At 45.8% G+C, this 23,805-nt stretch overlaps 1 protein-coding gene across 1 annotated transcript in view; it reads right to left on the reverse strand.

Annotated features, from left to right (window-relative positions):
• Positions 1–23,428, reverse strand: part of TSPAN8 (tetraspanin 8) — a 35,500-nt gene extending 12,072 nt beyond the window's left edge. Inside the window, exons 1-6 of the mRNA XM_030215399.1 lie at positions 23,355–23,428; positions 16,119–16,211; positions 9,908–9,970; positions 8,560–8,694; positions 6,914–6,988; positions 4,327–4,422 (exon numbers count right to left, since the gene is read on the reverse strand). Of these exons, the coding sequence (XP_030071259.1) occupies positions 4,327–4,422; positions 6,914–6,988; positions 8,560–8,694; positions 9,908–9,970; positions 16,119–16,178 (429 nt within the window). The 5' untranslated portion in view covers positions 16,179–16,211; positions 23,355–23,428. The remainder of the gene's footprint in view (positions 1–4,326; positions 4,423–6,913; positions 6,989–8,559; positions 8,695–9,907; positions 9,971–16,118; positions 16,212–23,354) is intronic.
• Between the last annotated feature and the right edge of the window lie 377 nt (positions 23,429–23,805).

The following is a 23,805-nucleotide window of genomic DNA, read 5'->3' on the forward strand; positions in this document are numbered from 1 at the left end:
CGGGACCCAAGGCAGCATGATTTCACTAGAAGCAGGTCTTGTCAGACAAATCTGATTCACTTCTTTAACTGGGTGACCAGAGAGTTGGATCGAGGGAGAGCACTAGAGGTGGTGTATTTAGATTTTAGCAAACAATTACCACATTGACATGGTTCTGCATAGATGACTAATAAACAAACTGAGTGCCCTCGGTATGGGACCTAAAGTGACTAACCAGCTTATAATCGAACGAGAAAAACGCCCAAGTTCCGACCTAAATCGGGAGATGGGCGTTTTTCTCACAAAAACAAATAAAGCGGTATAATCGAAAGCCGAACTTTGGACGCTTTCAACTGCACTCCGTCGCGGATGCGGACAAAGTTGACGGGGGCGTGTCGGAGGCGTGGTGAAGGCGGAACTGGGGCGTGGTTATCACCCGAACAGAGATGGGCGCCTTTCGCCGATAATGGATGCGTTTGTAGCTAGAATTTAGGGCACTTTTCCTGGACCCTGTTTTTTCACGAATAAGGCCCCAAAAAGTGCCCTAAATGACCAGATGACCCCCAGAGGGAGTCGGGGATGACCTCCCCTGACTCCCCCAGTGGTCACTAACCCCCTCCCACCACAAAAAAATGATGTTTCACAACTTTTTACTTTCACCCTCAAATGTCATACCCTCCTCCCAAACAGCAGTATGCAGGTCCCTGGAGCAGTTGTTAGGGGGTGCAGTGGACGTCAGGCAGGTGGACCCAGGCCCATCCCCCCCCTACCTGTTACAATTGTGCTGCTTAATGCTTAGTCGTCCAACCCCCCCAAACCCACTGTACCCACATGTAGGTGCCCCCCTTCACCTCTTAGGGCTATAGTAATGGTGTAGACTTGTGGGCAGTGGGTTTTGAGGGGGATTTGGGGGGCTCAGCACACAAGGAAAGGGTGCTATGCACCTGGGAGCTCTTTTACCTATTTTTTTGTTTTTGTAAAAGTGCCCCCTAGGGTGCCCGGTTGGTGTCCTGGCATGTGAGGGGGACCAGTGCACTATGAATCCTGGCCCCTCCCACGAACAAATGCCTTGGATTTATTCGTTTTTGAGCTGGGCGATTTCATTTTCCATTATCGGTGAAAAGCAAAAACGCCCAGCTCACACCTTGGCGAATAAAACATGGGCGTCTATTTTTTTTTTAAATACGGTTCACTCCGCCCCTTCACGGACCCGTTCTCGGAGATAAACGCCCATGGAGATAGGCGTTTCTGTTCGATTATGCCCCTCTAACTGGGTTAGGAACTAGTTCTATTCTATTCTATTTATAGCATTTATACTCCTCTCTTTCCCGCTCGATAGCAGGTTCAGTGCGGCTTACAATGTATGAGTACAAAGTGTCACAGAGATAACACTATGTAAGTACAAAGTATCATAGAGGTAATACAATGTATGGATAAAAAGTTGAGTGGAAGGCATTAGAGGGTAGTGGTAAATGGAGCTCATGTTGAGGAAAGGATGTTACCAGTGGTTTGCCGCAAGGTTCGGTTCTTGGGACAGTTCTTTTTAACATTTTTGGAAGCTATATCGCTGAAGGGCTGTCTGGTAAAGTTTGCCTCTTTGCAGATGATACCAAAATATGCAATAGGGTAGGCACCCCTGATTCTATGGATAACATGAAGAAAAATTTAACAAAGCTGGAGGAGTGTCTGGAATTTGGCAGCTTAGATTTAATGCTAAAAAATGCAAGATCATGCATTTGGACTGCAAAACCCAAGGGAATGGTACAGTTTAAGGGGTGAAGAACTTTTGTGCATGAAAGAGGAGTGGGTACTTGGGTGCGATCGTATCTGATGATCTTAAGGTGGCCGAACAGGTAGAAAAGGCTATGGTGAAAGCTAGAAGGATGCTTGGGTGCATAGGGAGAGGAATGGCCAGTAGGAAAAAGGAGGCGGTGATGCCCCTGTATAAGACTCTGGTGAGACCTCATTTAGAATCTTGTCTACAATTCTGGAGACCGCAACTTCAAAAAGATATAAACAGGATGATGTCGGTCCAGAGGGTGGCTACTAATTGGTCAGTGGTCTTCATCATAAAGTGTATGGGAACAGACTTAAAGATCTCAATCTGTACACTTTGGAAGAAAGGCGGGAGAGAGGAGATATGATAGAGACATTTAAATACCTATGCGGCATAAATGCAAAGGAGGCGAGTCTCTTTCAATTGAAAGGAATCTCTGGAATGAGGGGACATAGGATGAAGAAGAAAGGGGTTAACTCAAAAGTAAACTGAGGAAATACTTTTTCACGGAAAGGGTGGTGAAATCATAGAACGGCTTCTCAGTGGAAGTGGTGGAGACGAAAATTGTATCTGAATTCAAGGGAGCTTGGGACACGTACACAGGATCTCTGAGGGAGTGATAGGGAGAGCAGGTGGCATGGAAGGGCAGACTGGATAAGCCATGTGGTCTTTATCTACCTACATCTTTCTATATTTCTCTGTTTCATGAACGTTTTCTTGATTGACTCTAATATCTTTTCGATCCGGTAGATGTCATTCCTTTCCACTTTATCTTGCTTTTAGATTGTAAACTGCCTTGACTTCTTTCCCTGATGTGGTCGCAACCCACCCAGCAGCGTAGGAAGGCGTTTCTTCAGTTACAACCACGTCTATTGGCTGTCAGAGCAAACTTCTTTTTTAACTTCTTCTGCAAATGTTTGGTTAAGTTTCCTGATTCTAGTTATATTTTCCTTGATGTACTTCAGTTAGAGCAATTGCTTATGAAAAAAGAAGTTCAGTCAATTTTAGTTGTTATCTATGATCAGTGGAGGTAAATGGTCAAAGTTTATTATAGGATATATTCCCGGTTTACTTGTGTTTTATTTCTTTTATGCATTGCTCTTTTCTCTTGAATTTCGACTTGAATTTGTTTTCTTCTTTGCTACATTTTAAGGGTCCGTCTGCATTAAGTACTAACCCATGCTTACCACGGTTAAAATGACTACTGTGACGTCCCATAGTAGTTTGTGCAAGTGTATGTGGTGTCCATGTGCTATAATATAAGGGGAGGAGAGTGGGCATGATTAGCATGTGGTTAGCATGTGAGCGCATACAACCAACAAAATACGTGTTGAGAAGTGTTCAAGCATTAAAGGGCACACACTAATGGGGAAATTTGAAAAACTGGCCATTTCCCAGCAACGCTAAAGATGGCCTTAGGGTGTGGAAAAGACCTGTGCTGGGGATAGAACATGCCACCTTTTAGTACTGCTTGGTAAAAGGGCCCCTTAACATGTATGTAATGGGAAGGGAGGGGAAATGGGACTTGATATACCACCTTTCTGAGGTTTTTGCAACTGCATCCAAAGTGGTTTACATATATTCAGGTACTTATTTTGTACCAGGGGCAATGGAGGGTTAAGTGACTTGCCCAGAGTCACAAGGAGCTGCAGTGGGAATTGAACTCAGTTCCCCAGGATCAAAGTCCACTGCACTAACCACTAGGCTACGCCTCCACTCATTCCACCAATAAGAGCCAACCTCATCAGTGATGTCACAATGGCTTGATTGCCCGATACAGTTCCCCAGGATCAAATCCACTGCACTAACCACTAGGCTACTCAACTCATTCCACCAATAAGAGCCAACCTCATCAGTGATGTCACAATGGCTTGATTGCCCGATACTTGGCTCACTTCTGATATTGTGATGTCATAAGGGAAAGGGAAATGGGACTTGATATACCACCTTTCTGAGGTTTTTGCAACTACATTCAAAGCAGTTTACATATATTCAGGTACTTATTTTGTACCAGGGACAATGGAGGGTTAAGTTGTTTACATATATTCAGGTACTTATTTTGTAGCAGGGGCAATGGAGGGTTAAGTGACTTGCCCAGAGTCACAAGGAGCTGCAGTTGTAACTGCATCCAGTTCCCCAGGATCAAAGTCCACTGCACTAACCACTAGGCTACTCCTCCACTAGCAACATTCCATGGAGAAGCCTGCCCTTGCAGCTACACAGGCTTCTGTTTCTGTGAGTCTGACGCACATCCATTTTGGGCCTGAGACCTTACCACCACCCATTGACTTAGCAGTAAGGTCTCACGCGTTAACCGGGTGGTAATCGTCATCGTCCACTGCCAATTACCGCCCGGTTAGCGCCTCACAGTAGAAAATAAAAATTCTTTTCTGCCGCGCATATCGAACATGCATAAAAATTAGAATTACTGCCCAGGGTAGCCGGGCGGTAGTTCTAAGTTGACGCACATTGTACGCGCATATGCGCCTTAGTAAAAGGGCCCTTATGTGAAATAACAAAAAAAAAAAAAAAAAAGCAGAAACACAAAGTATATGTGAGCAGGTATTTACCTCTTGCTGAAATGTATCAAAAAATTTGATAAAGTCCTCACTCTGAGCTTTTAAAGGAATATATTTAGTCAATGTACTGTTGATTTCCTTTTCAATCTAAAATAGAAAAGAATATTAAGATACAGTGGGTCTTTATAACATGCTTAAATCAGAGGTGGCGGACAATAACAGAAGCAACCATTTACCTGAGTGATGACAATAACAGTGAGAATTGAATTTAAGCAGATTCTGAAAAAGGTCGATCTTTAACAGAGAAACCTGGGGTGTTTTCAGCAGGGCCACCGAGAGCCGGAGCCGGGCCCGGGACAAGGCCGCCCCCGGGCCCCCCACCCGAGGTCGCCGCCCACCCAAGATCGCCGGGCCCCGCCCACCCGAGGTCACCGCCCACCTGAGATCGCCAGGCCCCCCCCGCCGCCCACCCACCCGAGGTCGCCGGGCTCCCCTCCACCCGCTATCGGGCTGGGCCCTCGGAACTAACCTTAAGCCTCCTTTCACCGCAGCAAGCAGCGGCAGGGCAGACCTCTCCTCCTTCCTTCCGTGCCCCGCCCTCGCGGACGTTACGTCAGGTGAGGGCGGGACATGGAAGGAAGGAGTGGCCTGACCTGCTGCTGCTTGCTGCGAAGTGAAAGGAGGCTTAAGGTTAGTTCCGGGAGTGACGGAGGGCGGGCCAGGCGGCGACAGAGGGCGGGCCCGGGCCCCGGGACTTTTGTCCTCCCTGTCCCCCCCTCTCAACGGCCCTGGTTTTCTGTGCACAGAACTTACTCATGTCTAGAATGTGACACCATTTCTTGAGTGGGGCACCTTAGTAAAGGGATCCCATAATGTTATACTTGGTATGTGAATATAGACCCTGCCTAGAATTGTAGAAAGAATGAATGACACATTTTCTAAATAAATAAATGTACTTCTTATGCACTTAGAGGAAGCTCTATTGATCTTGTAACGAAAATATTTTGTCTCACTGGAATATACTGAAAAGAACTATAACTTGAGGAAAAGCTCACAAAATCGTGAAATTTACTGTGACAGAGTGAATTTCTGGTAGGGTATGTATTGTATTATTGCCTATATCGAAACACAAATTAATTTTGCTGACCACCACATGCATGAAATAATTCTAATGGATCAATGGTCATGGCCCAGTGGTCAACACTATGCCATCATCAAGGTTATAGGAATAAAAAAAGCAGACTCTTCTACACCCCCCTCCCAAAACACACAGAGGCATACTCCATTCCCTCAACAAACACACCACCCCATCTGTTAAACACACACCTCACTTCCCCTACCACCAGGGGCGTAGCCAGACCTCAAGGTGGGAGGAGACCAGAGCCCAAAGTGAGGGGGCACATTTTGATCCACCTCCCCGCCCCCCCCCCCCCACCGCTGCCTTGCCGCCCCCCACCCATCGCCGCTGCTGCTGCCGCCGCACATGCCTTGGCTAGTGGGGGTACCCAACCCCCGCCAGCTGAAGTGCGTTTCCAGCGCTGGTCTCCAGCACCACCGCATTTCCTGCCCTGATCTCTCTTCCCCTCATGTCATGTCTGGCATGCTCCTTTTAAATGAAATTGAGCGTGCTCGAATGCTCAGTTTCACTAAAATGAGCATGCCGGAAGCGAGGGGAAGGGCAGGAAATGTGGTGGTGCCAGAGACCAGCACTGGTAAAAAAACGCTTCAGCTGGCGGGTGTTAGGGACCCCAACCAGCTAAACCAGGGGCACAGATCCAGTATCTATGCCACTGCCTACTACACATGCACTCCACCTACCCTCAAAACACACAAACACACATTTCCCAAACAGGTGCGCAGCCAGACTTCGGCGGGAGGGGGGGTCCAGAGCCTGAGGTGAGGGGGCACATTTTAGACCCTTCCCCCGCCGCCACCACCATCACCAACAACAACTTTGACCCCCCCCCCCCCCCCCGCCGCTGACCCTCTCAACCCTCTCGACCCCCCTCTCGCCACCAAGCCTCCCCCGCCATCACCGTCGCCTACCTTTGCTGGCGGGGGACCCCAACCCCCGCCAGCCGAGGTTCAGTTTCTGAGTCTGACGTCCTACACGTTGTATGTGCAGGACGTCAGACTCACAGAAACAGAACGAAGCCTTGCAGATCAGCCAGGGGCCGCGATGCTGGCTGATCTGCAAGACTGTTTCTGTGAGTCTGACGTCCTGCACGTACAACGTGCAGGACGTCAGACTCAGAAACTGAACGAAGCCTTGCGCCGGAAGAAGAGGACCTCGGCTGGCGGGGGTTGGGGTCCCCCGCCAGCAAAGGTAGGCGACGGCGGGTTGGAGGCGGGAGGGGGGGGTCGAAAGGGTCGTCGGCAGGGGGGTTCATGGTCAAATCTATGGGGGCCCAGGCCCCCGTGACCCCATGTAGCTACGCCACTGCTCCCAAAGACAAAGGCAAACTCTTTTCACAGCATCCCACTGCTATCCATACATAACTGACATATATCTTGAGTTACTAGCCATACCCCATAGTCCTTTGCTCCATCCACAACTCACGTCTGCTGAACCACTGAGGCACCTCTTAGCCTGATTGTTCCCAAAGATATCATAGAGTTTCCAAGGTGCTAGACCTACCTTTGGTTTGTACACAGCTCCTAAGATGCCCGCAGTCACCTGAAGAGCCAGTATCAGGAATAAGCCTATAAAAAACTGGAATTAAAGCACAAAAGGAAACAACTTCAGGCTTTTCACCCAACAAAGAAAAAACATGGAGATCTTTCTCAAAGCAGACACTTTCATGACTGAATATTATGGTGGGAATAGATTTAAAACTAGAGAAAGAATGAATAACGACTAGCAAATACAAAGCACTGATTACTACTACTACAATTACTACTTAACATTTCTAAAGCGCTACTAGGGTTACGCAGCGCTGTACAATTTAACAAAGAGAGACAGTCCCTGCTCAAAGAGCTTACAATCTAATAGACAAGTGAACGGTCGGTCCGATAGGGGCAGTCAAATTGGGGCAGTCTGGATTCACTGAATGGTAAGGGTTAGGTGCCGAACGCAGCATTGAAGAGGTGGGCTTTAAGCAAAGACTTGAAGACGGGCAGGGAGGGGGCTTGGCGTAAGGGCTCAGGAAGGTTGTTCCAAGCATAGGGTGAGGCGAGGCAGAATGAGCGGAGCCTGGAGTTGGCGGTGGTGGAGAAGGGTACTGAGAGGAGGGATTTATCCTGTGAACGGAGGTTACGGGCGGGAACGTAAGGGGAGATGAGGGTAGAAAGATAGTGATTGGGTCAGATAGTCAAAACAAGCTGAGCTGCTAACCCTATCCCCATATTCTATATATGATGCCCAAATTAGGGCACTGATCCAAGATGCACACGCAACTTAATTAGATAACGAACCATAATTTGACACTAACAACCAATATACGGTCTGTGCCAGAGCCAGTGGTGGGAGGCGGGGATAGTGCTGGGCAGACTTATACAGTCTGTGCCAGAGCCGGTGGTTGGGAGGCGGGGCTGGTGGTTGGGAGGCGGGGCTGGTGGTTGGGAGGCGGGGCTAGTGCTGGGCAGACTTATACGGTCTGTGCCCTGAAGAGCACAGGTACAAATCAAAGTAGGGTATACACAAAAGTAGCACACATGAGTTGTCTTGTTGGGCAGACTGGATGGACCGTGCAGGTCTTTTTCTGCCGTCATCTACTACGTTACTATAATCAAAGCAAAGCTAAGTTCTATTCTCATTGTTTTGATTTTGAGCAGTGTATATTTCTTTGCTCGCATCGGCGCTTTCAGCATTAAGAAACAGTTCAAGTTGTATATTTGAGGCATTTCAGTTGCACGTTAGAGAGAAAAAAAGAAAAAAAATTTTGGAGAAAAACAAAACCCCCATGATAGAAACTATCAACGGCCATATTATTTGGCAAGTTGTATACCTAGGACCAATAGTCTGATAGGTTCTGTGGGGTTTCTCCTACAGATAATATTATCACTGTAAGATTGCCCACTTCGACTGGTGTTTTACTGGGTTGAGAACCCCCGGTTCAGACATACCTTTATGCCATCATCGAGCTGGTGCAAATCTGGGTTTTAGGATAGCGGTATTGAAAGTTGCCAACACTGGAAGCTCACAATTACAGATTTATCTCGTTCACACTCATTGGGGTATTTCAAAGCCCAACTGGCTATTTGGGAAACCCTGGCAAAGACTCTTTGAAATCCTAGGGGGACATGTCAATTTTAAAATGTTGGGTATCTTTCCGAAGAACCTACCAGAAGAAGCATGCATCTGCTCTCTCTCATTGCTCCACAGCATCCCAGGAAGCCAAGGACCATAATAATGGAGCCCACGGCAATCAAGAGGTCAACTGCTGAATATATCCCAGAAGTCTGGTTAAGTTGAAATTCCTGACAACAGATAAACTGAGCAGTGAGAACCCACACTCCAAGTGGTGCAACCTTAAAATAAGTATTTGATGGATAGCGTATTCAAGGTATGACATTTTGAAGTTGAGGTCACAATCAGGCTTATTTTCACATAGTCGCCCAAATCGGCATAATCAAAAGCAGATTTTCGGCGTCCCCAACTGCTTTCCATCGCGGGGACGACCAAAGGTCCCGGGGGCATGTCAGAGGCATAGCGAAGGCGGGACTTGGGCGTGCCTAACACATGGGCGTCCTCGACCCATAATGAAAAAAAAGGCGTCCCTGATGAGCACTTGAACAACTTTACCTGGTCCTGTTTTTCTTACGACCAAGGCACAAAAAGGTGCCCGAAATGACCAGATGACCACCGGAATCAGGGATGTCCTCCCCTTACTCCCCCAGTGGTCACTAACCCCCTCCCACACTCAAAAAACATCTTTCAAAATAGTTTGTGCCCGCCTCTATGCCAGCCTCAAATGTCATACTCAGGTCCATCACAGCAGTATGCAGATCCCTGGAGCAGTTTTAGTGGGTGCAGTGCACTTCAGATAGGTGGACCCAGGCCTACCCCCACCTACCTGTTACACTTGTGGTGGTAAATGTGAGCCCTCCAAAACTCAACACAAACCCACTGTACCCACATCTAGGTGCCCCCTTCACCCGTAAGGACTATGGTAATGGTGTACAGTGGTGGGTAGTGGGTTTTGGGGGAGGTTTGGGGGGCTCAGCACACAAGGTAAGAGAGCTATGTTCCTGGGAGCAATTTCTGAAGTCCACTGCAGTGCCCCCTAGGGTGCCCGGTTGGTGTCCTAGCATGTCAGGGTGACCAGTGCACTACGAATGCTGGCTCCTCCCATGACCAAAGGGCTGGCATTTGGTCATTTCTGAGATGGGCGTCCTTAGTTTCCATTATCGCCGAAAAACAGAAATGACCAAGTCTAGGGACGACCATCTCTAAGGACAACCTAAATGTCAAGATTTGGGCGTCCCCGACCCTATTATCAAAACGAAGGATGGGCATCCATCTTGTTTCGATAATATGGGTTTCCCTGCCCTTTCACCGGGACGTTTTGCGAAGATGTCCTCAGCAAAACTTGTGCGTCCACTTCGATTTTGCCCCTCTATGTGACAGATGAAGGTAAACAAGGAAAAATGTACAACAGAGGAGAAAAACACAAACACATGGAAGTTTTACCTCCTTTGCATCTTTGCTTACACGCAACCATATCGACACTCCAAGAATAATGCAGCCACACAACTGAGAGGGAAGAAATGCAAAATTGAATTAGTGAACTTTCTTATGGACACATGTTTTTGTGCAGCTAATTATAGCATGTTTGGTTAGCTAAATCTAAATGTACTATCAAAACTTTCACAAGGAGACCAGCACACAGTTCGAACAATTCAGCCTATGCCTGTTCCTATTTTAGAGTTTGATGATATGGCATCATTATTTTCAAAATCAAATTGTCAGAGGGCAGAGTTTAGGGATGATTGGATCTCAAGTGGAGAGTATGTATCTGGGCACTGGAATTATACGTGCGAACCGGAAAACATAGATGTACATCACAGACGCAGAAGCTCCAGTATGTTTTAATGTGTATGCAGAGATTTTCAAGTTTGGACTTCTGTTCAGTTGGAAAATTCTGGCTCAAAGCGGATCTGACTGCAAATTTATAAGTACCAAACTGATGTGAACTTGGGTAGAGTGAAGTCAACTAGAGAGATCAAGCACAATCTTAATCTTATTATGAGAGCAACATTTTTGTGTTTATGATACAGAGTTATAAAATACACAGTCAGGGAGGAAAGGTTTTTTACATTTATTTTTCACAACAATTTTTAAAGATAAGTAGAAAATGAATTCTTTCCTGAACATGACACTACCTACTTTGACACAAATTTGCCAAGTCTCCCTCATTTGTTGGTTTGGACATAATCAGAGGCCTGAAAGCTCTCATACATAATAAGTCCCTTGTCTCATCATGTTTCAGAGCCCCAATGCCACTGCACTGATGTAAATCACTGCCCTGAGGAAGGAGAGGGAGAGTTGAGCAGGTGAAGAAAAAGAGAGAGGAAATTCCATCACTAACCCCCTTGTTTACAAAGCCGCACGGCATTGCCAACACAGCCCATCCGTAGTTCAGGTTCTATCTCGCCCTTTCCTCCCCCCTCCCCCGGCAATCCTCTAACGTTCCTGTGGGACACCGGCAGCGTCAACAAGCTGCTTTGGGTGGCTCCGAAAATGTTCTCTCTGTTGTGTACTGCCTACTTTGATATAGGAAGTTATATCACATGAGGCGGGACACAACAGACAGAATGCTTCCGGGGGCCGGCCGAAGCAGCTTGTTTTCCTTGTCGATGCTGCTGGCGGCCCACAGGAATGTTGGAGGATCGTTTGGGGGGAGGATAAGCATCCTTAGCCTAATCCTATCTGCAGGATTTAAATTTCTTAGGGTTTCAGGGCTGGGATATCACAGTTACCCACAAAGGAAAGATATTCAACATAAAGGGATCTTTCACTTGCTCATCTTCCAATGTGGTATATATCATTCAGTGTAAAAAATGTAATGAAGGATGCTATATTGGAGAAACAGGCCAGATGCTTAAGACAAGATTCAATTTACATAGACATCACATGAACAATACTGGTGCCAGTAGGGTTCCCACGCCTGTTGGTCAACATTTTACAGGACCAGGACACTGTACCAGTGACTTCACAGTGAGAATCCTGAAAGGTAACTTTAAAACCATACAAGAACGTAAGACCTTTGAAGTCAGAATGATTGAATATTTTAACACCCAACAGAAAGGACTTAACAAGGATCTGGGGTTCCTAGCCCATTATAAACCATAAAGCTGTATTTCTCTGTTGATCACCCCACCCCTCAATTATCCACACCCATCCTGTTAGAATATCAATGATATGCTTTGATGTCCCCATGCATACCTCCGACCCACCCCCATCTTCTCACCCTGTCAGACTGTCATAGTAATGCTTGAATGTTTTCACTTATATACACTGTCAGCTAGCACATTTGCTTATTTCCGATCTGACGAAGAAGGGCAACCTTCGAAAGCTAATCAAGAAATGTATTAAGTTATGTCCAATAAAAAAGGTATCATCTTATTTTCTTTTCCATGTTTTATTTTGTTTGATTTCTATTGATAACCTTAAGAGTGGACTAACACGGCTACCACACTCCTCTACTAGGGCTGGGATAGAAATCCATCTGTAGCAAAGATGGAGAAAGTTGGTCGTCGGAACCACAGAATATACCGACTCCAAGCTAAGTGGCTTTAATTTTTGCGCACAGGCTGGTGAGAACTTTGAGCTCCAAATAATTTTTGAATAGGTTTTTGTTTTTTGTCAGTGCTATGTCTTCCAGCATATTTACTTGAATATTGGATGGGTTTTTTCTTTTTTGTTTTGTTCTAGCAATAGGAGTTTTCTCCTATACTTTTGTAGTTTAGAAGGTTTGTCTCCCTTGCTCTTTTTTCTCCATATTGGTTGAAATTGAAACCGATGATAATATAATGGGACTCCAATAGGGATTAATATTATAGATTATAGCCTTGTGGTTTTGAGGTTTCTTTTTGATATGTTAGTTTATTTATGGTGCTGGAACCCATAAACACTGAAGAATTTGTAAACTAATAGCCTCTTTTACAAAGCCGCCCTAGCAATTCCCGCACAGCAAACAAGAGGAAGCTCATAGGAATTGAATGGGCTTCCTCTCCTTTGCTGCACCAGGAATCGCTAATGCGATTTAGTAAAAGAGGCCCTTCGTAGTATTTTGATGGTTTGCAGCCTGGTAAGTTATATTCTTAGAATTATCCTCGACCTGTTTTGTTTTATTTCCTTTAAAAGTGGACTAACATGGCTACTAAAAGCCTTCAGTTTATGAACTATAAGGAAGACAATGTGGACTGGCAGTCCGTATCCCAAGACTGCAACTCTACTACTACTGCTTATTATTTCTGTAGGTGTTACTATACGGACGCAGCACTGTACATTAAACCTGAAGACACAGTTCCTGCTCAACAGAGCTTACATTTTAATCAGGAAAGACAGGACAAATAAGGGGTAAGGACAAAGAGTAGCAAGATTCCAGAATCCCAAAGAATAGCAAGATTCTGTGCAGAATCCCAAAGAGTAACAAGATTCCGGAATCCCAAAGAATAGCAAGATTCTGTGCAGAATCCCAAAGAGTAGCAAGATTCCGGAATCCCAAAGAATAGCAAGATTCTGTGCAGAATCCCAAAGAGTAACAAGATTCCAGAATCCCAAAGAATAGCAAGATTCTGGAATCCCAAAGATACTACTTTTCATTTCTATAGCGCTACTAGACATATGCAGCGCTGTACACTGAACATGAAGAGACAGTCTCTGCTCGACAGAGTTTATAATCTAATCAGGACAGACAAAAAGGACAAATAAGGGATGATGGAATTACTTAAGGTGGGAGTAATAAAACAGATAATGGGTACTGAACAAGTGAGCGACTTTGTGGTGGTTATTTTATAATAGTTTCTTTCTTTTCTTTTTTTTTTTTTTTTAGAAATGAGGTTTCAGTACGTCTTAGTGAATGAAATTCGATAACTTATGGTCAATACTGTGGCGTGGCATTTTAAAAAGTATGTCCCAACTGGAATTGACAGATAGAACTTTTAGCTGAGCTGGCGCTAAAAATCCTCAGGGGGATTGTCCTTGAGACAGCTCGGTCTCGGGCGAAACATATGTCGGACATTTTTACCCCTGGGTCCGAATGATAAATGGATTTAATAAGATAAGTCAACGGTTTAAAGGCTTTATTAAAGTTTTGAAAAATTGCAGTAGTCACTATAGTTGACCTATGAAGACGTCATGATGTTGACAACGTTGCCATAAAAAACAATTGTTGGTTGGCAACGAACATTGCTGAGGTCATTTAAAAGAAAAGAGAAGTAATGAAATGTGATTTGATGAATATAAAAATTTGGGGGGGGGGGGGGGGGGCTAGAGAAGTACTTTAGTTAAGCAAGTGATATGAGTATATTCTGAATGGATGCTTTTGAACTGTTTTTGGTTCCAACTGGAATTGAGTCAGCCAGGTCAGGACATTTCAAGTTCCACTAATGTTTTAGAACAGGATCTGCCATAAACATGTGATATATCAGCAGACACAACACGGCAACATAACAGTGGATGTGCTGGTATTTCAGAACATATATGTGTATGTGTCAGTGCATACATGTGTATATTAGCCATTGTAGAAACAACCGTGTCACAGAGCCCAATATCCCTTGGATGGTATTACTTTTGGTTGGGACAAGAAACACTGGAGAATTAAAAGGGTGACCTCCCTAATCCCTCAAGTGTAGCACTACACAAAGTAAGCGCTGTGTGAGAAGCAGTATCAGCAGCAAACCCATTCTTGGAGGAGGTCCTTATCTGCCATTCCCCATCTGGCTGAACTATTGGTAGCGATCTGCTTCTGGAGGAAACTCTACTGCCAGTTCCATTCTGGCAGCATCACAGACACCTCCCTTGACATCATCAAGGGGCCTTCCAGGGACATATGAGGCCAATGCTAGTGCGGATTCATGGGAAGAAGCAGTATCGGCAGCATACTCATTCCTGCAGGAGGTCTTTGTCTGCCTTTCTTCAGAGACTCCATTGCCAATTCCATTCTGGCAGTGCCACAGACACCTCCCCTGATGTCATTAAAGGGCCTTGGTGAAAGATAAGAGGCCTGTGCCGTTGCAGCATGCAGCCACAGGCACAGGAGGCGGAGCCAACTTTTCAAAATGACTGGGGGTGCTATACTTCATATACATAATGGACATTACTCCTTCCTGGACACAGTTTGCTAATATTGGCAGTGCTCAAGCACCCACAGAGCTGGCTCCTACGGCTGCAGGCATGTGCCCGAACAGGCACGCCCTGCCCCTTAGGAAACCTCTGAAGCATCACAGGAGCACCAAAACTGTTTGAATTTTATTTTTAATTCTCATTAGGATTTGGCTCCTTGAGGAAACAGAAAGCCCATGTTGTGCCTACTGGAGCTACTGAACCTTCAAGCTTTCAGGCTTTCCTTGATCAGAGCTTCACTGAACTCCTTGGAATGTACCCCACCACCCTCCCAAGTCTTGCTTACAAAGGGAGTCCCATGTAGACATCTCATCACCAACAGAACTAGGTCAATCTTCTAAGCTGTTTTATCCAAGTTTATCTATGGGTTTGATGTTCCCTGAGGGGAGCCAGCAACCCAGTTCAGATCTTGGCCAGGAAGAATCAGCTTTAAATGATTTGTGGGGTGCAGCCTTTTCACAAGAGACTGTAGAGAAATTTACTAATGTGGATACTAATACATCTTCGTTAGATAACCACCAAAGCATACGAACATAAGAATGGCCATACTTGAAACATCGGTGGCTCGTCTTCAGGCAGCTTCTGTGTCTGTTGTTAATATTAGAAATGATGGATAATATTAATAAAATTAGGAACCTGGGTTTTCTAAATTTTCCTTCTATTTATTATTGCCGGAGATTCTTTTAAGGAAATATTTTAAGGAAGTGTTAGATCTGTCCTCTTCTGACAATATTGGAATCTAGGTGTAACAGGTCTCTCTTAAATGGTAAATTCCTCTACTTATTAGGGAGCCCATATTCTTTTTTTGTTTTGTTTTTTTTAATCATTTTTATTGAGTTTTCAAGAAAATTTAAACCAATGTAACATACAACAACAAAACCAAATGCATTGCATATAGATAAATGTGACAATTTAAGTATAACTATAAGAGATGCTGATGTTTTGATGTAATGATCAAAAGGAGCCCAATGCTTCTTAAAAGTAGGAAGCCCGTATTGATTTATTTATTTATTTGCTGCACTTGTATCCCACATTTTCCCACCTATTTGCAGGCTCAATGTGGCTTACATTTGCCGTAATGGCGATTGCCATTTCCGGGTAACAGAATTACAAATGGTATTCTTGATTTGGGTGTCTTTTACTAAACTGTGGTAGTGTTTTTAGCTCCTGGTAGAAATCAGCTGGCGGTAAACGCCGAGATGCCCATGGCGTCTCGGCGTTTACCGCCAGCTGATTTTTACCGGGAGCTAAAAACACTACAGCAGCTTTAGTAAAAGACCTCTTCAATTTTTGTTACTGATTTATTTTTACACATCCTGATCGTTTTCAGGTTAGGAATGTTTTTAAATCTTAATTTTTGACACAAAAGCAGAACGATAAAACTGCACGATACATTCAAAAATAAACCTAATGATTAACAAAGAGGTTCTGTTTATTTTGGTACTAGGCTTTAATTTCAGAGCAGGCTTTTGCTATCACCCTTGTTCGTTATACAGTCCATCCCCGGATCCCAGTCCACCCATTTAGTAAGACCATGTCAGACTCCACTTACCCAAAACAGAAAGTTGAAGATGAACATTGAGTACTTCAGGCACTTGCTCACACCAGCCATTTCGAAAGCTGCAGACCCAGCCTAATAAGAAAACTATCCAGAAATAATTTTGCAGTTAGGATGCTGTATGTTCAACCAGAAGCTCGTAACAGTGTATTGCGTTCTCAGAGAGAAAGTGCAAATCATGGAGGGGCAGAGGGAAATAAAAGTGAATAGTTCCTTGAACTATTCATGCAGGTAAATATTAACCAGGGTGATTCAAATACCTCTGGGTGCTGTCACCTATTGTTTGCTTTCCTATAGTAACAGGTGTTTCAACCATACTTTGTGTTTTATCTCTCTTTGCAACCCCCAAAAATGCAAAAGCTATGAGGTCACAGTGCAGGAGAGAGGAGTGGACGGTTTCACACCACCAGGTGAGGTAGAAATGGAGCAAAGGGTGATCAAGAATTATACGCTGGGCAATGGGTGTGTGCGTGGGTGTGTTTTATGCTGTACCCTGTAATACATCAAATACTGAGGCTTACGCACTAAACCCCAGATCTCGTGACTAAAGATGCCTGTCAGTCCAGTTATCGTGCAATAAAGGGCTCTTCTGTATTGTAAATGTAGGGAAACGTGTTGAGAACATTCAACAGTTAGTGCACAAACTTTGTACTTCATTTCGGCTCTTATCGTGTGGTAAGTGCAAACCTTCACCACATTGTTTTAAGAGGTCTCTATATCTCATTTGAGACATAGAGGGGCATAATCGAAAGGGATGTCCAAGTTTTGATGAGGACGTCCTCGCAAAACGCCCCCCATCCAGGGGCAGGGAAACCCGTATTTTTGAAACAAGATGGACGTCCATCTTTCGTTTTGATAATACGGTCAGAGATGCCCAAATCCTGAGATTTGGTGGTCCTTAGAGATGGTCATCCCTAGACTTGGTCATTTCTGATTTTCGGCAATAATGGAAACCACGGACATCCATCTCAGAAATGACCAAATGCCAGCCATTTGGTCTTGGGAGGAGCCAGCATTTCTAGTGCACTGGTCCCCCTGACATGCCAGGATAGCAACCGGGCACCCTAGGGGGCACTGCAGTGGACTTCAGAAATTGCTCCCAGGAACATAGCTCCCTTATCTTGTGTGCTGAGCCCCCCAAACCTCCCCCAAAACCCACTACCTCCAACTGTACACCACTACAATAGCCCTTACGGGTGAAGGGGGCACCTAGATGTGGGTACAGTGGGTTTGTGGTGGGTTTTGGAGGGCTCACATTTACCACCACAAGTGTAACAGGTAGGTGGGGGTGGGCCTGGGTCCACCTACCTGAAGTGCACTGCACCCACTAAAACTGCTCTAGGGACCTGCATACTGCTGTGATGGACCTGAGTATGACATCTGAGGCTGGCATAGAGACTGGCAATCAATATTTTGAAAGATGTTTTTTGACTGTGGGAGGGGTTAGTGACCACTGGGGGAGTAAGGGGAGGTCATCCCCGATTCTCTCCGGTGGTCACCTGGTCACTTTGGGCACCTTTTTGTGCCTTGGTCGTAAGAAAAACACAACCAGGTAAACTCGTCCAAGTGTTCATCAGGGACGTCCTTGTTTCTTTCGATTATGGGTCGAGGACTTCCTAGTGTTAGGCACGCCCAAGTCCCGCCTTTGCTACGCCTCAGATACACCCCCTTGAACTTTGGCCATCCCTGCGATGGAAAGCAGTTGGGGACGTCCAAAATCGGCTTTCGAATATACTGATTTGGACAACGCTGTGAGAAGGACACCCATCTTCTGATTTATGTTGAAAGATGGGCGTCCTTTCTCTTTCGAAAATGAGCCCAATAGTCGAAGTTTTTGCAACAAGGGCTTCATGAACCAAATTTTGTGCACTGTTTTGCTGTCTATGAATAGTTAAGAAACTGGTCTGCATAATTTTGCATCACAGCAACTCATTGTTTAAATTTTAATCGGCAATTCTCTCGCTCCCAGGCTGGGATTTGGCATCATGAGCCCTCATTTGCTCTACCTGGGAATTTTTTCTCCTATTTAATATTCCTATATCCCCCCTCTCCCAAGTATAGCTTAGGTGAGTCACTGCAGTGACAATCCTGGACTGGGGCCATGCAGCCCCTTTTCCCTTCTGAACCTTATTCTGGGCATTGACTATGGAGCGGTCATTACCGTACACCTCCCCCCAGGGGTCTATGACTGTGAGCACTGTTTTAACAGTCTCCCCAGCCCTAGTTGACTTACAGGGGCATTTTTGAAGAAATGCCCAAGTTGGGATTTGGACGTCTTTGTAAAACGTCCAAATCCAGGGGCGGAGTAACCACATTTTTGAAAAAAGATGGACGCCCATTTTTTGTTTCGAAAATACCAAGGATGTCCTTGGACTTGGACGTCCTTAGAGATGGCTGTCCTTAGACATGGACGTCTTTGACATTTGGCGATTTTCGAAACCAAAGACGTCCATGTCAAAAATGTCCAAATGCAAGCCCTAGGGGGCACTGCAGTGGACTTCATAAATTGCTCCCAGGTACATAGCTCCCTTACCGTGTGTGCTGAGCCCCCCCAAAACCCACTACCCCCAACTGTACACCACTACCATAGCCCTTACGGGTAAAATGGGGCACCTAGATGAGGGTACAGTGGGTTTGTGGTGAGTTTTGGAGGGCTCACTGTTTCCTCCACAAACATAACAGGTAGGGGGGTATGTTCCATTTTATGTCGAAAGATGGACGTCCATCTCTTTCAAAATTGAGGAGTCTGTTGGTGTCAGAGGAAGACCTCAATGAGGTTTGAATTGAGGTTGGCCTGCAATACAGGATAGAAGTCCTGGTCATCAGACAATTATCTGAGCAAGCTGAGGTCATCGACAAAGATGAGGCCAGACAGCCTGAAAGGCCACACCCTAGGCAGCAATATTTGGCTTGGCTTCAGTTAAAAGAGGGTGCTGGGAAATTCTTTGCAGGGTATTCTTTGAAGTAATCCAAAGTCCAAATTGCTCTCTTTCTATCAAGCTCTTTACACACAAAACTTTGGCTACCAATTCTTATCACTTTTCACTAATTGGGAAGCGAAGCCAGTGCTGGGCAAACTTGTACGTTCTGTGCCCTGATTGTGGCTAGACAGATTCAGCTTCTGTAACTGGAGAACAAGGCTAGTGCTGGCAGGGCCGATCTTAGGAATTGCGGGGCCCTGTGCCGGCCAGTTCAGTGGGGCTCCCCACCTGTGCCCACCCCTCCGTGCCCGCCACCATAAGCCATAATTTATCAGAGTTTAAAAGGAGGTTTAGAGCTCTCGTAACCCCACCTCACCCTGTACCTTGATGTGCATCCACCACGTTTCAGTAGAGAGCGGCAGACAGCGACAGCGAGTTTCATATCCCATCAGCTGCCGAGCCCAGAGCCTCCTCCCTGCTGCATCCCGTCATTGCGGAAGCAGGAAGTGACATCAAAAGCAGCAGGAAGTGACATCAAAAGCAGCATGGAGATGTTCCAAGACAGAAGGACAGATGTGCCAGAGATGCGGGGCCCCTAGGAGCATGGGGCCCTGTGCGACCGCCCCTATCGCCCATGCCTAAGCCCGGCCCTGAGTGCTGGGCAGACTTCTACAGTCTGTGCCTTGAAAATGGCAAGGATAAATCAAGGTCAAGTATACATACCATACCTTATACTATGAGTTTAACTTGTTGGGCAGACTGGATGGACCTTACAGGTCTTTATCTGCCATCATCTACTATGCTACTATGCACCTCTATAATCCCAGATACCCCCTCCATACCTCACACATACCTTCCTGCCCTACATATCATAGACTCCAGCTTCTCCACACATCCCTGCTCCCCACACACACATTGCTGTCCCAGAAACCCACCCACACACCAATCTCCTTCCAAACATCCACTCACCCAGTCCCCCCTCCCCAATGGAGATACCCTCAATCTCACACATCGCCTGACACACATCCAGCTCCCTAAATAAAACTAGGAGGGGAACTCCCCCAATTCCCTGCCTGAAACTCTGAAGGAGGAAACCCCACCTGGCACCTGGTGGTGGTATGGGGGGGAGGGGGGTTGGGGGGCACCATCTCATCCATTGTGCTTCAGGCAGCAGCACGGTTGCCAGATGGGCGGTTTTCCCGCCCAATTGGGCGGTTTTCCGCAACCCGCTGCAGGAAACTTTTGCCCGTGGCGGGTTGCGGTTTTTTGGGCTTGTTTTGTATTTTTTGGGCGGATTTTGGGGCGGTTTTTCGTTCGGCGGGGGTGGGGCTAATGCCAACAGAGGCGGGGTTTGTGACGTTTTGGGCGGGGTTTGGTGCCGTATTGGGCAGGGCGATGACGGTGGGGGCGGGGCTGATGATGGCGGGGGCGGGGGGTGATGACAGAAGGGGCAGGGTTGATGACGGCGGGGGTGGGGGTGATGACGGAAGGGGTGGGGTGTGTGCGGTTTTTGGGCGGGTTTTGGGCTGCCTTGAGTCACCCCTGCCTCTAGAACACTGGTTCTCAACCTTTGTGGGGTCACAAAAGTCTAATGAAAGTAATGAACTGCTTCCTCTTAAAAATCATCCACCCCCCCACAGTAACAAAAATTGAAGAGGTCTTTTACTAAAGCTGCTGTAGTGTTTTTAGCTCCCGGTAAAAATCAGCTGGCAACTAGCAGGCCCAAGCAGAGCCTTTTAGTCCTTCTCCTTCTCCAGCATGGCCTTCCTGTTCCTCAGGGGCGGGGATGCTGCAGAGCCTTGCTGACTGCCCAAAGCTTTTCTCTTCTGTTGCACTGCAGCTACGTTCAAACATCAGGCTTTTATTTCTTTCTGTTACACACAAATCCATGCTATTTGCTTGCCCAGCTAAACTGAAGCATCGTAAGGATTGAATACTTTTTAAAAAACTAATTTGTAATGAAAACATTACAATGAACATTAGGATGACGTAGCGTGGCGACCATATAAATCCACTTGAAAATATAGGAATAAAAGTTCATTAACAAAAACTCAACAAAAACTAGAAAATAAGGTGATACCTTTTTATTGGTCTAACTTAATTTATTTTTAACTAGCTTTTGGGAGCTAAACTCCTCCTTCTTGACCTGAGGGTTTTAGCGCCTGAAAGCTAATAAAAAATACATTGTTAGTCTATTAAACAAACAAACAAACAAACAAATCCTATATAATAAAAGGCACCTCCAACATTCTGAAGCTGACTGCATGGCTGAGGCATTCCTGCTCTCTGTATCCATCTCCTGAATTGACATCATGTACTTCCGGGTTCGTCACAAGCAGAAGTGACCAACCACACGAGGTTTCTCGGCTTCAGAATGTTGGAGGTGCATTCTATTAAATAGGATTGGTCAGTTCCTTGAAGCACAGCCAGAGCTCAGTGTCCTGCACAGTAATGCTCAAACACCAGAGAGAGGGGGGGGGGCTGACACCAGAGGGGGGGAGGTATCTCTGTCACACACACACACACTCTCTCTCTCACAATGTCTTTCTCTCTCTCACTCACTGTCTCTTACACACTCTATGTCTCACACTGTATCACATTCACTCTCTATGTGTTACACAGTCACTCATACACTCTCTTGGTCTCATACACTCAGTCTCACAGAGAGTCTGTGTCTCACACACACACTCTCTCTCGCACACACTGTATCTGTGTGAAACACACTCTCTCTCTCTCACACTGTGTCTCACATACGCACTTGCACACACTCTCATTCTCACACACACACTCTCTCTCTCACAGACACACTCGCACCCAGACTCACTCTCTCTCTCTCACACACACACACACACTCACACATTCACTCTCACTCTCACACACAGTCACTCTCTCAAACAAACACACTCCGAGGAAAACCTTGCTAGCGCCCGTTTCATTTGTGTCAGAAACGGGCCTTTTTTACTAGTATATATACATATATATCACCTTATTTTCCATGTTTTGTTTTCTCTATTTCTATGGTGAATCCTTGAAAAGACTAAATTTTTATCTTAAAATTCACAATGACCTGATGTAAACAAAGACAGGTACCCATAATCATAATAGCAGGCTATATTTCTTCTAATTCCTATCAATTAGAAATCTTCTCTAGATGGCAACAGTGATTATTGTATTCTATCTGATCAAATTCAGTAGCATCTCATCCACCTTATTAACATAATTTGACATAAACACACATTTGTTTTTCACAAAAATAATTTTGAAATGAAAAGGAAGGAAATCCCAGAGAAACTTCATCTTTGTGCCCAGTTCACCAACCCCCTTGAACACATCCACGGACCTCCCTGTTGGGGTCGGTGGATTCCAGGATAAGAGCCCCAGCTCAGGTTCTTCTGATGTAGACCCCACATCCTTTTGGTTGATTTTCTCGGGACGGCCTCTGTCTTCAGCCTCTTTATACCCTCTCTGGGATACAACCTCCAAAACCGAACACAGTATTACAGGTGAGGCCTCACCAAGAACTCGAATAGGGGTATCCGACTCCTTTTTTCGCTGGTTATGCCTGTCTGCAGCCCAGCATCCTCTGGCTTCAGCCACCGCCCTATCACTCTGTTTTGCTACCTAAAGAACGTCTGATACAAACAACCTGAGGTCTCCCCCTGGTCCACGCACATCAGCCCCTCCCCCATCCATTGCATAAAACTCCTTTGGATTTCTGTACAGTGGATACTCCATTTTGTATATCTTTGCATTATTGTATTTACCGGGACAATTTTTCCCTTGTAACCTATCACTCGGAAAGATATTGCACAGAATCCAATCCAAGACCAGTCCCCGAGGCAAGTCTGCTGCTCATCTCTTGGTGAATTTCAAACTTTTAAAAATGACTGGGGGTGCTAAACCCAATGAAAATTGCCTGTCCCCGGGCACAGTCAAGTAGGTTGTCCTATACTGGGGATGCTCCAGCAACCACTGCATCCACAGAGCTGGCTCCTATGACCACTACTCTCTGGTGTCTGTAAGCCAACCAGTTTCTAACCCAGTTAGTTCTCCATCTGCTCAATTTATTCATATGGGATGGCAGCAGGACAGTAGCAAGGGATTTGCAGAAATCCACGTAAACCACATCCAGTGCATGCCTTCCATCTAATTCTTTAGTCACCCAATTGAAAAAAAAAAAAAAAAACAATCTAATTTATCTGACCCAGTCTGTCTCACAGCCCACTGGATTGTGCATAGTTCGCTATCTCTTTTCTTCAGTGGCATTTCCATTAATTTTTCTATTACAAAAATAACAAGTAAAGCTTACCGACACAGGGAAGTAGTACAGCAGGGACGGGCCAGGGCAATGCAGGAGAGAGAACCTTGTAAACACAGATGAATCAGATAAGAACACAGAGAGGAGGAGGGAGGGGAAGCAGACAGGGAAACTCCCTGCTTGACTGATACAGTGAGAAGAAGGAGGGAAGGCATGCAGAGACTGGACAGGAAGGGTTAATACACAAGGAGGAGCCTCTTCCTCCCTCTCCTGTCCCTTGAGACCCAGGTCCCTAAGCTCAAAACTTACCTGGTTTGTAACGTTTCATTTAGACCGGTTTTAGCCGGTTTTGCACATACGTGAATAGCAGAGATTGGATAGCAGAGCCGGTAGTGGGAGGCGGGGCTGGAGGTTGGGAGGCAGGGATAGTGCTGGGCAGACTTATACGGTCTGTGCCAGAGCCAGTGGTGGGAGGCGGGGATAGTGCTGGGCAGACTTATAC

Source organism: Microcaecilia unicolor, chromosome 9, assembly GCF_901765095.1.
Source record: "Microcaecilia unicolor chromosome 9, aMicUni1.1, whole genome shotgun sequence".
Classification (NCBI taxonomy): Eukaryota; Metazoa; Chordata; class Amphibia; order Gymnophiona; family Siphonopidae; genus Microcaecilia; species Microcaecilia unicolor.